This window comes from Semicossyphus pulcher, unplaced genomic scaffold (genome assembly GCF_022749685.1).
Source record: "Semicossyphus pulcher isolate SPU_LCO1_2020_fin unplaced genomic scaffold, fSemPul1.0.p SCAF_8, whole genome shotgun sequence".
In the NCBI taxonomy this organism is placed as follows: Eukaryota; Metazoa; Chordata; class Actinopteri; order Labriformes; family Labridae; genus Semicossyphus; species Semicossyphus pulcher.
In genome coordinates this window covers 1825548-1841906 of record NW_027211759.1, presented here as the reverse complement: position 1 = coordinate 1841906, position 16359 = coordinate 1825548, and the positions used below count along the sequence as shown (strand labels likewise).

Here is a 16359-nt window from a genome sequence, read left to right as displayed (position 1 = left end):
CAGGGCGAGGCTGCAGGGCGATGCTGCAGGGCGATGCTGCAGGGGGAGGCTGCGGGGTGAGGCTGCAGGGCGAGGCTGCAAAGTGCTTCACTCACCATGACTCTAGAGTGTAAACTGTGTACGGCTCTTTCACTAATGTGAACTTTCACACGTGACCCGTTCGTGCCCCTGCCTGGTCGACTCCTCTCCGGCTCACTTCCTGCCGTTCTCCATGATTAAATCAGAAAAAGCTCTCATGCAAACCTCCCAATGACTCTGCCTGAGCAACGAATCCTCAACCAATAGTTCGTATGATATTCTACAATATGTTAAGCACAATTTTAGTGCGTATTTTTTCTATTAGTGACAAACTGTCGAGGCCCATACAGACGCACACAGTAGCAGCTGTTTGACGTCTGTTCTAAGGTCTGTGTTCTTACCTTACTTGTGAAATGATGCGTCCTCAGTGTCTGACCTTATATTTCTGACATCGCAACTTCTGTTTATTGTTCACAGTCTGACTTGCGACTCGAGACAAGACTGGAGGTATTTATATCAGAGAAGATTATATAATTATATTATTATTATATTATTATGAATCGACTAATTGATAATGACTTTCACAGTGACTGAATGTCTCTTATTTAGCTCTCAGCTTTAAATGTAGCTTTGAGGTTCTTTTAATCATGTGCTCACTCACAATCAAGACAAGAAATATTTAAAGAGTTCTTCAATAAAAATATGTCTTTAATAAACGTTGCTGCTGATTTGGTTCCTACTGATACAGAAGAGGAATAACAAATCCAACATCACGTTTTTGTCTGTTTAAAACCAACGACAGACGAAGAGCTGATCGAACAAATACATCAGCTGCTCCTGTAAAGTGAGCTTTACTATCCTGCAGGCGATCCTTCTCTAGACAAGTTTCAGGACGCGATGGTGTCGCATCAGCCGCCGACATTTTGCTATGTTTTGTTCACCTGTCGCTTCCCGGTCGTTTGGCGTGAGCAGCTCTCACACATCTGTTTCCAGAGATGATTAGAGCAGCACAGTTTTGTCCGTTAGTAGTCGGTGGTTTCTGGGCTTGCATGCTGGCTGATGTGTTCCACCACCTTAGCTTCTGACATGGAGCGTTTTCCTGCCTACAACCAACGCAGCTCAATGCAGCCGTCATCAAAACTACTTCAACTATGAACGGAAACCAGAACCGTCCCTCTCGTCCCTCACTTACAGACAGACTGCTGATAGACTGTGCAGCCACTTTTCACAGAGGTTTTGAGCAGTGCTAACATGCACGCTGTAATGCAGCTGTCAATGATTAAGCTAACTAGCTAATAGAATAATGTTACATTACACAGCACTTCATCACAAACGTGGCGGATGGTCGAGTCTTTCTCCACGTCTCCGTTTTGTAATCAGGCTGTTGTCGTACTCGATGTCTAATACGTCAAATCTAAATCATGTTAAGATGACCTGATGAATGATCCTTCATCAGTGACTGCAGGCTGCTGTCTAACATCTGCACTGTGCTGCTGTCAGCGGGCAGCAGGCAGCAGCAGACACGGAGCGGCTGCCGCAGTTGTGGCCATAAGATGGCGCTACACACAAATTGGTCGGCGGATTAATCTATACAGATTGCAATAGTGTTTGACTACATTACAGGAACTACTTCTATATAACGCAGCAGCAGCAGCAACGATTAAAAGCTCTACACTTATGTTAAAGTTATAACAACATCTCTTTAGCAGAGTTTCTGCAGAACCATCATTACTCTCAAGTAGGCTGCATCTATAGTAACAATGACTGTAGCTGTGCTCTTTGTATTGTGATCATCAAGTTTTCTCTGAATAATCAGAAATTCATTGAACAACAAACAAAAAGCATGCAAACGAAAGCTGTGTGCACGCTGGAACATGAAACTGCTCTCTGTTCCCTCTTCTCTCCACCTGCTGCCTTTCAGCGTGTCACTCCCTCCAGCTTAACGTACAGCTTTCACTGCGCCCTCAATATGTCATCCGACTAACGGCGTTGGGAGGAAGGGATCTGCCGCCGCTAAACGGACAGACGAGGAAATATTACGCCTGGAGGTAAGTCCCTGCTCGCTCGGGGAGGAGATGTGTGTGAGAGGCAGACTGTCTGCTTTGATGTTGGAATGAGGGAGAAGAAGGCGGCACATCCCCGGAAGGGAACAACATCCACCGTGCTCGAACATCACCAACACACTTCCTGTCCCCCAGCATGCATCACAGCAGAGAGGAGGAAATGACTTCAGCTCCTTTATCAAACATGTGTTTTATCTTTGTGTTCACTTTGATGTAAGAGTGCATAATGTTAGCATGTTATAAAAATGCTATATGACTAAGCATATATTTGAATGGGAAGTCTTGCAGGGAAATTTGCTTCAGATGCTCAAATATAATTGTAATGTTTTTCGCCTTAAGTTACGCTTTGTGCCTTGTGCTAATTACCTGATGTTAGCATGCAAACACACTGAAATAAGATGGTAAGATGACACAGTAAACATTACAGCTGCCAAACACAGGCAAGTTAGCTTGCTGATGTTAGCATGTAACCGCTCGGCCTTAAGACAGCCTCACAGAGCAACTTGACTCGTGTAGAAACAACTGTGTGAAAGCTGGCGTTCACAGCAGCCTGCAGACCGAGCGGAGAAGCCTGGGATTACTCCAACATACTTTACCCACGTATACTTCACCCAACATGCTTCCCCCACGTTACGTCTGAAAATCAAACACTGTCACATTATATATATATGTCTAGAAACAGCACAATACTCCCTCTTTAAAATAGACACTAAAGGGTACCTCAAAACAGACTAGTTAGGGGTGCCTTTGGAGATTTAATCATGAAGATGTTCATGTAAATAAATGTCTGTAAGTCTCTCTCTATCTCTGAATGAGGTAACACATGGTGACTGAGCCTATGGCCCACTGATGAAAGCCTTTGCATTTGCAGTATATAGTATTATTATGGGCTGGGTGTCTGTGGCGGCGCCCAGTTAGTGACGCGTTTTCCATCAGCCAGCAGTGGTTGGTCTGCCAGAGAGGGTAGGCGGAGCTAAGCGGCTGCTTTTCCGCTCTCTGCAAGTGTTGCGAGTAAACAGTAATCTACTATGGCTGAACAAAGAAAGAAAAGATGGATGACTACAGATACAACTTCAACAAGAAGTGAAAATCCAAAGAAGAAGAAACAAACTCGACGCTCAGATGAAGCAAACAGTCTGAAAAGGAAAGCGACCGTCAGCCAGGAAAATCATCTGCATCATCTAACAAGGCGTCTTTGTGGAATAACCGCATGATTATTGGTCCTTAGGAGAAGGAACGATTACACGACAAGCTTTCACGGCTCTCACAAAAGGCTAATATCACTGAATAAGTCAAAGTATTAAGTGGACATATACATTTAAAACAATTTATTTAAAAGTAGGATAATTGACTGAAATCAAATATATACTCCGGTGTGGTGCTCCCAGTTTAACCAGAGAACAGCCCAGTGTATCTCCCTCACAGAGATACCTGTGCTGGGCGAGCTGCTGGAGGTGGACTGTGTTTTTCCTTCGTTAAGACCGAGGCCTCTGTGGGACTCTTTAATTAGCGAGGCTTTAATACCAACTTAATGGAAATTAGCTTCAGATCCCCGCATGAATTCCACGTTATTCTTATAGATTAGAGACTCCAGCTATTCTCCTCCATCTGGGCTATAATTACAGTTTGTATTAAGAGATATAATGGACTCTGATTTGTTAATATACGGCTTCAAGTGGAGTGTAAACAAATGTTTCTGTTTTCTGTGTTCAGCTGTAGATTTCCTGATGATTGTGTTTTCAGATCATTACATTTAATAACCGTCCAAATAAACCCATCTGCTGTGAGAATGCACTTCCTCATCGGCGCCTGATCCAAACTCTCTTTCCCATAATTCCATTTTAAACAATGTGATTAACATATTGACATTTTCAGCTCTTGCATTTCTATCTATTCTTTTAAAAGCGCCCTGCTGCTGATTTCAAACGGGACTGCAGCAGTTCTTTCAAAGTGTACATTAGTTTAGGAAGTTAAGTTAGTTAGCTGTGTAGTGTAAACGCTGAAAGCAGTGCAGTTAGTTTTAGTGTAAGTGCTGATATTAGTGCCAAAGACCATAAAGAACTTTTTTTTTTTTTTTTTTTACACAAGACAAAGTTAAGCTAGTCTTTAATGACCACTGACCGACATGTCCTCCTAAAGCAGAACGGTCCTCCTTTGATGGCTCAGATGGAATTGGGTCCCAATAAAGATAGCAAAACGTGTACACACACACACACACACACACACACACACACACACACACACACCGACTCTTAAAACAGTCACTTGTAGAGAAGAATCCATTAATTCTGACTGTCGAGCTGGTAAACAACCGTGATAAGGTCCCTCTCCTCTCTCTGCTCTACTGTAGTACACCCGATTATTTACTAGCTAATTAGCATTAGCGCTGAGGCTGTAAATCTTCACTGTAAGAAGACGTGAATACTTCATTTCCTGCTCTGCTGAACAGGAATCTGACCAGATGTAAATATAGAACAGGAGCAGCTGAGCAGCGAGACGCCTCAGCTCGTTATGTTGAGGGAGGCGGCCGCCGTCTGACGCACGACAGCAGATTAAACCCGGTGAGATTCTGCTGTCGCTCACTTCCTTTGTGTTTTTTGAATTTGTGTTGCAGCTTTTGCACTTGTGTTTCTTAAAGTTCCTTTGAAACCTCTCGGCCACCGTACTTAAGGCAGCTGACCAAAGTGCCATATTTGATGGCACATAGGAAGAGGATATATCAGGTAGTGACTCACAAATAAAACACTTATTTGTGGATACATTCACCGCTTGCTTTCGTCCTCTGATGGGAATTGAATGAGGAAAATGAAAAATATCAGAAGCCTTATTTTTCTAAATGTTAGCAGAATAACAGGATGGACGGCAGGAGGGGAGATTGAGGACATTTTCTTTCCTAAATTGGACCGAATCACCAAAATAAAAATGTCCCAGACAGACAGAAAACACAGAGACAGTCAGGCAGCTGCATAATGGCCGTCTAAAAAAAGTCCTGAAGGATTAATCATCCGCCTCCTGACGTGTTTGGACTAAAAACCTCTTGACAAGGGACAAACAATTTGTAAGAGTTCACCTTCTTCTTTAATGCAACAAATATGTCCGTCATTTTTTCAGCTCATAGACGTAAAGACAAAGAAGACATCATAACTTCATTACCAAACATGCACCTTCTTTCCTGATGCCTGAAACACGCAGCTCATTTATTCGCCTGCCTTCCTCTCCTTGTTATTTCTGCATTGTTGTTTTTTCCTCTTGTTGGTCTCGTTTGTCGTCTCGTTCAGGATGAGATGTTTTTAGAAACCCCACAGGCTTTTAATATTTCCTCACCTGAACAGTTTGTACTTTATTTCCTCTCTGTTTATCCCCAGTGTCTTTTAGCATTTTTGAAAAAACGGCTGGAAAAAATTAAGTGTGAGTTTTTGGCGTCTGTCTTGATCTCTGGAGACTTTGGAGGAGAAGACGAACAGAGGAAAGAATAACAGGAAGGGAGTCTCTGAAATGACACCTTATTAAAGTTAAGTGTCACAGGGATGTTAGCATGCTAACAGGGATGTTAGCATGCTAACAGGGATGCTAAATGAATTCAGAACCATAAAACTGTTTGTTCTTATCTGTTGAAGATTATACAGATGCGACTGAAGCCTCAAACAGTCAAGCATACATTTTCTCCTCTTACATCCATTGATCCTCTTTATATGTGACATTTATTTTTATAGATTTATTTATGATTTCATATCGTTCAGGAAGCCAAAGCATTTTGACATCTATCATTTTGTAAACGAAAGCTCACCGTCTCCTACTTCCTGCACACACAACCTCACATAGCGTGCGCTGCAGGTGAAGCCACTAACAGTAAACACTCCGCGGCACGCCCGCTCCGTGAACGACCCGTTTATGTGGCCACAGCGTAAACCGGCCGAGGACGAGGTGCCGCTGATAACAGGAATACACGCACTTCATCTACAGCGTCGCATGCTCGGCTGCAGGTGACACAGACTCTGCAGCTCAGCAGTCACTCTGTGCTCTTGTGAAGAGCTGCACCAAAGTGATATCAGAGAAACTGGTGAGCTTTCGTTTTGCACCAAGCAGCGAAAAAGTAGCAGCATGATGTATTTACTTCATTAGCTTCACTATCGCACATCCTGAGATGTGACTTTTGCACGTGTGCACATCACAGTGACGATGGTTAAACGAGTCATCACTCAGCCCTGACACATGATGGGGTGCATTTGGCTGGTAGGATGATGTTGCAGCCATTACAGCCTGTTTCACTGCTCCAGGCCACGAGAGACATCTGCTAGAGACATTCACACACTTTTTGCATCAGGTCATTTAGACTCTAAAATATGTGAAAAAAAGAGGCCAGGTTTAAAAATACTTTCTGACTGTTGGAACTACAGTTCAATGTTAAGTTACTGAATGCATTTGTCACATAAAGGCCTGACACAGACCAGGTAGTAGTTTTCCTCAGTGTCCGCTCTCCCACATTTTCCCAGTCCTACAGTCTTCGCAGTGTTCGTGCCTTCCTCCGCTCACTGAGCAGAGCGTCGGCATCTGTCCAAGAACGAGCCAACAGCAGCTCGGAGCTTCAGACGCTCGTCGGCTGTCACTGAGATCCTCGACTCAAAGCAAACATGCGACAGGCCGTCGACGCAGAGGGATGAAGCTCGCCGCTTTTGAAGGTTTCCATGCCGGCTGAGTTTCTGATGAATATTCATAGACTGTGAAACTTCAACACAACTCCCCTGCTGATCCAAGATGGCTGTCATCAAACCCTTCAACGTAAACAAGAAGAGAGCGAGCCAGGAGCCGGGGCTCGATTCATCTCTCGTGATGCCGATTCATAACCGGCGGGACACATTTCCTCCCCGTCCTGGAGAAAATGATGTTTTGTAGAAACCAGTTGTGAGGCCGCTCAAAGGCAAATGTTTCTGTTCACAGCCGAACATAAAATCAATCAGGTTTGTAATGGTCTGCACGGAGAGCATGACAAACAGCCATGGCAGCGCTCAGAAACACATCAACACAATCATTTCCCTCTGGAAACGAGGCATCCTGTAAATAAGATATTACTCTATAGGCTTCAACTCCTTCCTTTTAAAATGAGGGTCAATTAGAAGCAGCGTCTGCCTGCCCCGCAGTGTAGCTGTCGCACATTTGAAATTTAAATATTCTTGGCGGATGATGGCTGTGGCTTTATGAGGGATTGTGAGTTAATCCCCAGCGATGAGGCGAGCCGATGCCGATCTGTTTCACGTGTGGAAGAGGGAACTATCTTTGAGGATCCTTTGAGCTGCCAGGTAAACAGGTGGTGTTAAGATGTGAAGACAAACAGGAACAGAGGGGAGGCAGGGTGAGGAGCACGGGGCTGATAAAGCCACCAGGGCACAGAGTCTAAATGTCACTGTTTCTGCATCTGAACTTTACAGAAACCCTTTTTTAGCTCTATATGCTAAGTGTCTGTCCATCTGCTCGGTGTTTACCTCCACAAAGACGAAGGAGAAGTCGTCTTCGAATGTGAGCAGCTCTCAGCGTCAGATCAGGTCAAAGAAGTGTCCAGAGCTGCTCTCCTGCTCACTGCCAGGAATAGACTCTCAGAAATACACAACAAAAAACACAAAGTCCCCGAGAGAGAGGGGCTGAAAGCTACGGAGGCAGAGGAGGGACATAAATGTCATCTGTAAAAAAATTAAATAAATAACCCTGGTGGGATAAATAAGAAGAATAAATCTGAGAGTTAGTAAGTTCATAGAAACGTAGAGACAGAGTTGATTACTCAGCCTGGGCAGGAAGACCCGCCCACAGCTTGTTGATTGACAGCTTTGCCCTTCAAGTAGTTACAAAAGCAATAAGGAAATGAATAATAAAAATTGTAGGTAAAAAAAATAAATAATTACATACAACTAGAAGTAAATTTATAAATGATAAAAGACAAAAATACTGATTTAAAAAAATATATCTGCAAATTTAAAAATTAATACTTTTACATTTTATAAAAGTATTTCATAAATATTTTAATATTTTGTTTCAATTTACCAATTCATTTAAAAAAAAATATTTCTCAATATATTTCAACAGTTTTAAATTCACTTATTTATTATTTTTTATAATTTTTTAAATGTACTTATTTTTTATTTATTTCACTTTATATTTCAAAAGTTTTACATTTAACTTGTCATTATATCTTTCTCTTTATATTTGAATTTTTTAATGACATTTGCAATTACATTTTTATTTCTATTTTTCAGTTCCATTTATTTAATTTACTTATTTATAACTTTTTTCTCTTTGTATTTTTTACATTTTTTATTCTTCATTCATCTTTCATTTTTTTTCTCTTAATATATCTTTTTTTTTTAAATTTATTTATCCCCCATATATTTTCACATAGTTTTTCTTTTGTATCTATTCCTTCAATTTATTTCAGTTGTCAGATTTATTGTTGTTTTGGCCCTCCTAAGCCTCCGTAGCCACTGAGATGTAATAATAGAAGCCGGTTTGTCCTCTTGACAGTTCTCTTTAAGCTGCACAGCAAACACCTCAGATGAAAACCTGACAGCATTGTCCTCACGTATCAAACAGCAGTCGAATCGGTTTCCTCGTGTGAAATCTCACTTCTGCAGCCTGCAGGGACGTCTGAGAGGCTTCAGCGCCGCGTTCAGGCGGAAAAACATGCAGAAAATCTCGGGCGAGGTTTGCCTAATGAGCGGTGACGGCTGCACAGAGTCCACGATGTTGGTGTGTTTGACAGGACGACGTTGTACCTGCTTGTATCCCTCTCTTTTATGTTTGATGCACAGCTGGTGTCGGTTCAGGTGCACCGGAAGCATGTTCGCGACATAAAGTTTGATGACATGAGCTCACTTTTTAAGGCTCCTGCTGCACCGCTGCACAGGAACGTGATGGGAATGTAAATCCTATCCGTAGTTTGTCACAGTAGGAGCAGTGCCGCTGCTTCATAATGACAGAATTAACCAAACTATCAAGTCCCACGTCACACCTGGGCTTCAGGCTGGAAACTCAGACATTCTTCTTCCAAAGTGTAAACGAGTAAAGACAAGTAGAAAAGAGATATTTTTAATCTTACAAAGCACCTGTACTGGATGATAACAGAATGCAAACAATCACAACGTCCATTTCCTCGCCTGATATCCTCGTCCATCTTTAACAGACGGTTTTAGTCTCTCGTACTTTCTTTCGTTGTGTTTTCTCCCATATTGCTGAATAATCCACCACACGAAGGATAATCCATGATTATTCCATCTTTATGTTCTCTCATGCAGCAAAGTGGACACAGGAAGTGACATTTACCTCCTTCGTGTAGCATTCAAAACACCAAGAATCACGGGCAAGCCAGCCAGTCGGGACAAGTAACTAGCCCTAAAATAGCACAAAAGCCAGAGTGACAGATTGTTTGTCCAATTTTTCATGAAGAAATCCTCTAAAGGCTCCAACAACACAAACACGGCAAAGTTAAAGTCAGTGTCTGTGTCTGTGTAGACGTCTAGCAGACAGCCAGCAGTGTCCACCTGTCACTCAAGTGACCCCGCCCCTATAAATTAAGGCTCAATATAATTCAAACAGGTGAGTTATATAATAATTAACCCCAATCAGTTATCTTGATTAGTTAAGTTAGCTATCTATGACCAAACAGTTTTTTGTACCAGGCTGTAAACATGTTTATTTCTGCTGTAAAAACAGGCGTTTTCCCATCTGCTGTAATGTTATTTCTTGGCTTCTTGAGCCTCAAGTGGCCACTCAAGGAACTGCAGTTTTTTGCACTTCCACATTGGCTTCATTTATCCACACCAGAGGCTGCTGTGTGGTCATGTATCAGTGATCAATATAAACAAATATGCACGTGTTTGTGGTACAGAGTTAAAGCTGGTAGACGAATGTGCAGCTTTTCTGCTGCTGCTGATCTGTGCGTCCCCGTGCTGGGTGCTTTTAAAACAGGTACTGAGGTAGACTCAGATCAGTGAGTTACTTTCATTTCCATCTGTACGTCCGTGAACCAGGTCGGCTCGAATATCATCCACAGACAAAGGAGACGTCCACCAGCCGACTGCAGCAAAGACGCAGACGCACACAGTGTTTTAGGCCTTTTAAAAGCCATTCAATAATGTAGTGATGTCGTGTTGCGTTGTGTTTTGTAACGCTAACAGTTCGTGTTGTTTTTTTTTACTCACAGGACGGAGACGATGTCGCCGCGTTGGACCTGGTAGTTCCTCACACTCCAACGGTTCAGCAGCACGACGTCACACTCCGACCCCCCCTCTGGGTTCAGGAAGGGCTGCTCACACACAAAAACACAAACAATATGAGACACACACACACTCTGATAGAACATGAAATCATCACTTCTCTGGATGAAGAAAAGGATAAAGACACACGAGGGGGGAGCAGCTGCTTAATGAGTCATACAGCAGAACCAAACAGGCTGAATACACTTAATATAACTCATAAGACTGAACTTGATCCTGTACGTGAAGGAGAATTGTTGTATTTTTTAAAGCTGGGACCAAATGACCAATCAGAACAAGCAGTGTGTGAGTGTCTCCAGTAGATGTGTTCATCCTGCAGCAGTGAAACAGGCTGTAATGGCTGCAACATAATCCTTGATGGGTCAAAGGTCGTCCACTAAAAGTTCTTGTTGTTTCACTGACAGGCTCAGATTGTTATTCTGAGCGTGTGACAACATGACAGAGATAGACCTCATTAAATCCAGCAGGCTCTAATGCTTCGTAGTTAAATTGTTTGTTAATTATTTAAAACAGAAAAAGGAGCAAAAACACCGTTTTCCTTTTTAAACCGGAGCCTCAGAGTCAGCGTGGACGTTTACTGCAGAACTGCTGTGATTGGTCGTTCGTCTCTCTTTAAAGCAGACGTCTCCCTCCTTTAGTGGTAACATGATTTATATCAAATATCACTGTTGTGTTAAATAAAACTCCAAACAGCCATGTCCTCCATGACAGCTCTATCACACGCTTGTCTGAGATGCCCCCACTTCCTCCCTCAGCAACAACGATGATGATAAAAATCATTATTCCTACGACTCGTTTTGTGTCACTTTTCGGAGGATCCACGCGTGACGAAGCGAGCGACACGACGACGGTTTCATTAAACAGGACGAGCTCGGGCCATTTCATGCTCCACGAGGTAATTGACAGGAAATCTCTCCTCTGTCGTCCCCTAAAATAAATATCCCTGTGAGAGCTGCCAGCCTGCGAGTTTATCAGTTCGAGTTTGATACTTCATCAGTTCCCTCATATTTCCATCAGCTGGATGCGTCTGAAGCTGCTGCTGCAGTGAGTCTGCATCTACAGGAGTGTGACAGGTCGGCTGCAGCAGCACTTTGTCTGATCATTCATTTAGCTTCTAAAGAGATGATGCAAACAAAACTTTGAGTATTAAAGTTTATGCAGAAGTTAAGTCTGAAATAATGACAATAATTTCAGTGTTGTGACCTTTTTAATAGTGAAAATTAACCTCTGCACCCTGAAAGACCCACCTGTGGATTTCTAATTAGAAATGCATGAAGCAAACCGTCGTTCAACCCCACGTCATGCGTTTAAAACAAACATCTAAAAGTCATTCAGTTAAACAACTTGAAGTTATTTTGACCAGCAGCGGCCATTTTTAATAATCGCCTTTTAAATGTGATGTGGATTGATCCGCTGAACCGTTCAGCTGTCAATCAAATTGCTTTGATATGGAGTCAAAAAAAGAATAAATCTGTTAAAGAGAATAAATGTGATAAAAAGAGAAAAATCTTCAAGACTAAAATATGTAAATCAAAAAATGTGGAGATATGCAGGAGAGTTACTGAAGCTGGAGAAATTACTTTTAACTACGCGCTCGTGTGCACATGACGGCTGCCCCGTGCTCCCTGCGTCTGCGTGGAGCGTCGGCTGTGCACGTCCTCAAAAATGAACGCTACACGTACGCGAGCTGCAGTCTGCACATGAGCAGTAGGGGAAGTCAACTGTGAACAATTACGTTCCAGCCGCTTGTGTACGCGAGCACAAGGTCAAAGAGCAAGTATATCTCTGTCCTCAGAATAAAAACATTTATGAAATGTGGATATAAGAAAAGGAATAAATAAAATATGAAGATATAAAAAATGTAATATATAAACATATAACAGAACTAATTATTTGATATATTTTAGACCCATTTTTATGCTTCAAATAGAAAAATATATTCATAAAATATGTACAGAAGTAAAAGAGCAAAAGTATATGAACATAATAAATGCTAACGTCCAGATTTATTTATTATTTATTTAATGTAATGTTTTTACAGATTTAAACATGTGTCGGCCGCTTCATGACTCCATAATTTATGCTGTCATTTATTTATTTGTTGTGTGCTGAAAATGTAACCCGTCTGTCTGTGATGTTTGTTGTTGGTTTAAGTTGATTTGATGGCAAACGGAGAATTAATGAAGCTGAATAATTAACATTAAGGTTCTGACTTTTTTAAATGATGTGACGATGCAGCAACAACAAGCTCAGTGAGCTTCACACATGTAGCTTCAGTTTACGGTCAGAAAAGGCCGATAAGAGGAGGAGCGTGAAAGAACTGAAGATGACTGAAGATACTGAAATCATCTTCAGGAGTTCATCAGATAATCAGAGGAGTAATAGAATAATAAAATGATTCATTTAAATGTATGAAACTCTGAGTTAATCTCGAGTGTGATCGCCTTCTTCCTGACATAAATTAAAAACTCCATCAGTGCATATTCATCACCATCCGTTACTCTGGAGCTCAGAAAACACTGTTTCCAAGACAACCAACCAAGCACTGCACAAAGGACGAGGGAACGCGCGCGCACACACACACACACACACACACACACACACACACTCAGTGTTTCTGTGTCTTCGCTCTCTTGCTGCTCTGTGATGAACCTGCTGCTCCAAACAATGAACGTCTGACTTCAGGAAAACGACTTCTGCAGAAAAACAACCGCATGTGACATGTGAGACAGACACCATCGTGGCCTGACGACACCTCAAACTCTGTAAACTCTGAAAACTTATTATCACCACTGCAGAAACTCTTTGCCAATAACACGATGTACCAAAATGTCAGAAAGCTTCAAGATGAGACCGAAACTACGGTTGAGTTTGCACGGAAATTGTGAAGCTACAGCCAGCAGACATTTAGCTTAGCTTAGCACAAACACTAAAAAGATCGAAATCAGCAATTCTGATTGTCAAGAGGTAACTCACCCACGACCTAGCACCTGTAAAATGCACTGTGGCTCGTGGTTAGTTTGATTAGCGCATTAGTGCTATTAGCAGACAGCAGACTCTGCTTGTTGCCAGCTCCCAACTTTGGTATGCACATAAAGATCTACGACGGCCAACAAGGGCAGACATGCTGCAGCAGGCCAAAAGATTTTCATCAGGACACGCTGCAAAGTCAAAACCACATCATTAAAACAAACATGCAGCAAACACAGAAACAATCAGAAACAATCAGAAACAAACGCAACAGGGTTTTGAATTTGCATCACACAGAGTGTTTTTCCCATACGCCGCAGCCTGCTGGTACGTGACTCTTATATCAAAGTCCGATCCTGCCTGCAAAGATTCTACAGTTTTATGTAGAATCTGTGAACAGAGACGAGTGTGAGCACGAGGCAAAATGCATTCTGGTTTCTGTCTAAACATGGAGGTAAAAGCTGAAGCAGTCAGTGAACCAGTGAAATCATTTCAAAGCTCATATTTAAGGTAAAGTAGTTTAGCATTATGTTGCTTTGACCTCTCATAAACATCGTTTACTGCACACAGGAGAAGCCTCGAACAAAACACACTAGTTTTTAGGATAAAGTCACCAATCATCAGCCAGAAAATCAGAGTCAAAGACCTTTAACCCAATGCACTGGCAGATTGCATTATGGGAATATTTAATGGCGAGCAAGATAGCAGCCACGACTCCCTGCTACTGTTGGGGTCCTTCATCTTTAAATACCAGCAACTTACTGTTCCGTCACACAAAGGGTAAAGACCTCGATGGGACTCTGACACTCTTCCTCTCTGCAGACGACAAGATTGTTTAAAGACTTAATAAAGACGAAGCTTCACATAAACAGATTATCAAACTTTAACCAGAGTGAAGCCGGGAGCGGTGGTACAGAGGCGCTGCCCGTCACATGTCAGAGATTCACAGAATAACAGTGTCCTCCTTCAGAAACAGCCGCTCTGCACTCGTTTAATTAGTGACTTCACGAGATCTGATTAAAGCCTCGGATTCTTCAGAAGCTCTCGTTTTGGTCGGCTTCATGACCCGAGATACACGGCGACATGAATATACAACACGAACCAAAGAGCAACATGCACTTTTAATATTCACGCTCATTAAAAATAGACAGCAGATTGTTTTATGCATAATGCAGAACACGTCGGGGATGATAAGCAGCACGACAGGAAAGCAACTCGGTCAAAACCCAACAAGCACTTTTTCCTTTTCTTTCAACGTCTCTGAAACGAGGCGCGCTCAGGTTGTTCACTGCTGGGGTGAGAATAAAAGAGGGTTTGTGGAGCTACAACAAAAAGATTCTTTTCTGTTGAATGTCTAAGTAGATGTGTTCATCCTGCAGCAGTGAAACAGGCTGTAATGGCTGCAACATAATCCTTGATGGGTCAAAGGTCATCCACTAAAAGTTCTTGTTGTTTCCACTGACAGGCTCAGATTGTTATTCTAAGTGTGTGACAACATCACAGAAAGGATCCCTACAGAGATAGACCTTTGTGTTACAGAGGAAGAGGATTGTTTTAACCACACACAGACGTTACATCGCTCTCTGCACACACACCAGACTCCATTCAGAAAAACACTGATTTAACCTCCTAAAACACAGGAGCTGCTGCTCTGCTGCTGCCTTGACTTGAAAGATGGCACACCTTCTCAGCCTCTTTTCTGTGCTTTGTATCTCGCAAAATCACCGCAAAGCAGGATGCTGTGACCTCTGACCTCCTCATTATCAGCTGTCTGTAAAGTAAGAGGTCTAGAAACAGCAGCCTGCTCTCCTGTGGACCGCGGGAGCGTCTCTGAAGACAGGCAGCAGGAGGCTTTCTCTCTCACTCTGATTGTCAGCCTTGTGTAACTTCTCACCTGCATCGACGCTCCCTCCACTCGCGCCACGTAGGCGAATCGATCGAGGACGGTGACCGTGACAGGAACAGCGACAAAGAAGCCGCTAACGAACGCCCGCAGGTAGTGCCGCCCCTTCGTCGCCCGCTGAGCCATCACCTGGAGAGTAAACAACAAAAAGCACAAACAAAAGGAAAGCATCAGAAGCGAGACGACACACAGGAAACTAAGCAGCACTAAAGTCAGATTAGACTTCAATAGATTAAACTTTATTGATCTCTGTGGGGAGAGCAGGTCGATGCAGCAGCAGGAGAGTAATAGAAAACTACACAGGAAGCAGATCAGAGCGAACATGGGGGAAAGACGTGTACGTGCACTTCAATTGGATTGTATCGGACGCACCACAGAGCGAGTTTTTTCAGCCTTTTCTGGCTGAGCTTTTGCAGCCAAAGACTTTAATGAACCCAGATTTTACATTTAATGTGACGGCTGTATTTATGGTTGGAAACGTGAGCCAGAGTTCTGAGTGCAGGATGAAGATGGGCGATGAGTCTGACACAGGTGGGAAGGTTGTTCCTCTTCTGACAAATGATGAAAACATGGGTCCTTGAACTCACCACTGCAGCCTGTAATGACTGAACATAAAACAATGCACGGGGGCAAAGCACAGGGCGTGTAGAATAACATCACCATCTTCATCTTCAACATCATTACGTGCGGAGGTGTTGATGAGAGAGCTGGGTCTCGAGCTTAAAGGTGAAAAGTTTGGTAGCTCGTTCCACCACCGGGGGGCGACAGAGGAGAAGAGTCTAGTTAGAGACTTAGGGCCCTGTTGTGATGGGAGCACCAGGTGCCTTTCATTGGGCGGGAGGGAGTGTAGACCTGGATGAGCGTGTTCAGGTGTAACAGTCAGTAGCTGTTGTATTACTGCAGTACTAAACAGCGCCACAAGGCGGCGCCCCCTTTTGTTTTGGTTTTGTGCTAGTGAAGCGCGACGCACTCAGAGAGCCCGTGTTGCGTGCTCCGGCCAGGTGAAGACTCTCATCAGTAACGAGTCGGTGCAGGTTATGTGTCTACGTTCCACTGCTCAGGTGTAATTAGTGAAAGAGACCTGGCATTGTGTGGTCCATGTTAAGTAGAATGAAGTGTGGAAATCCTCTCTCTGTTATCTGTC

At 42.9% G+C, this 16359-nt stretch overlaps 1 protein-coding gene across 1 annotated transcript in view; it reads right to left on the bottom strand.

Moving 5' to 3' along the window:
• The window catches only part of immp2l (inner mitochondrial membrane peptidase subunit 2), a 106395-nt gene extending 91054 nt beyond the window's left edge, over positions 1 to 15341 (bottom strand). Inside the window, exons 1-2 of the mRNA XM_069687003.1 lie at positions 15207 to 15341; positions 10268 to 10371 (exon numbers count right to left, since the gene is read on the bottom strand). Of these exons, the coding sequence (XP_069543104.1) occupies positions 10268 to 10371; positions 15207 to 15341 (239 nt within the window). The remainder of the gene's footprint in view (positions 1 to 10267; positions 10372 to 15206) is intronic.
• Between the last annotated feature and the right edge of the window lie 1018 nt (positions 15342 to 16359).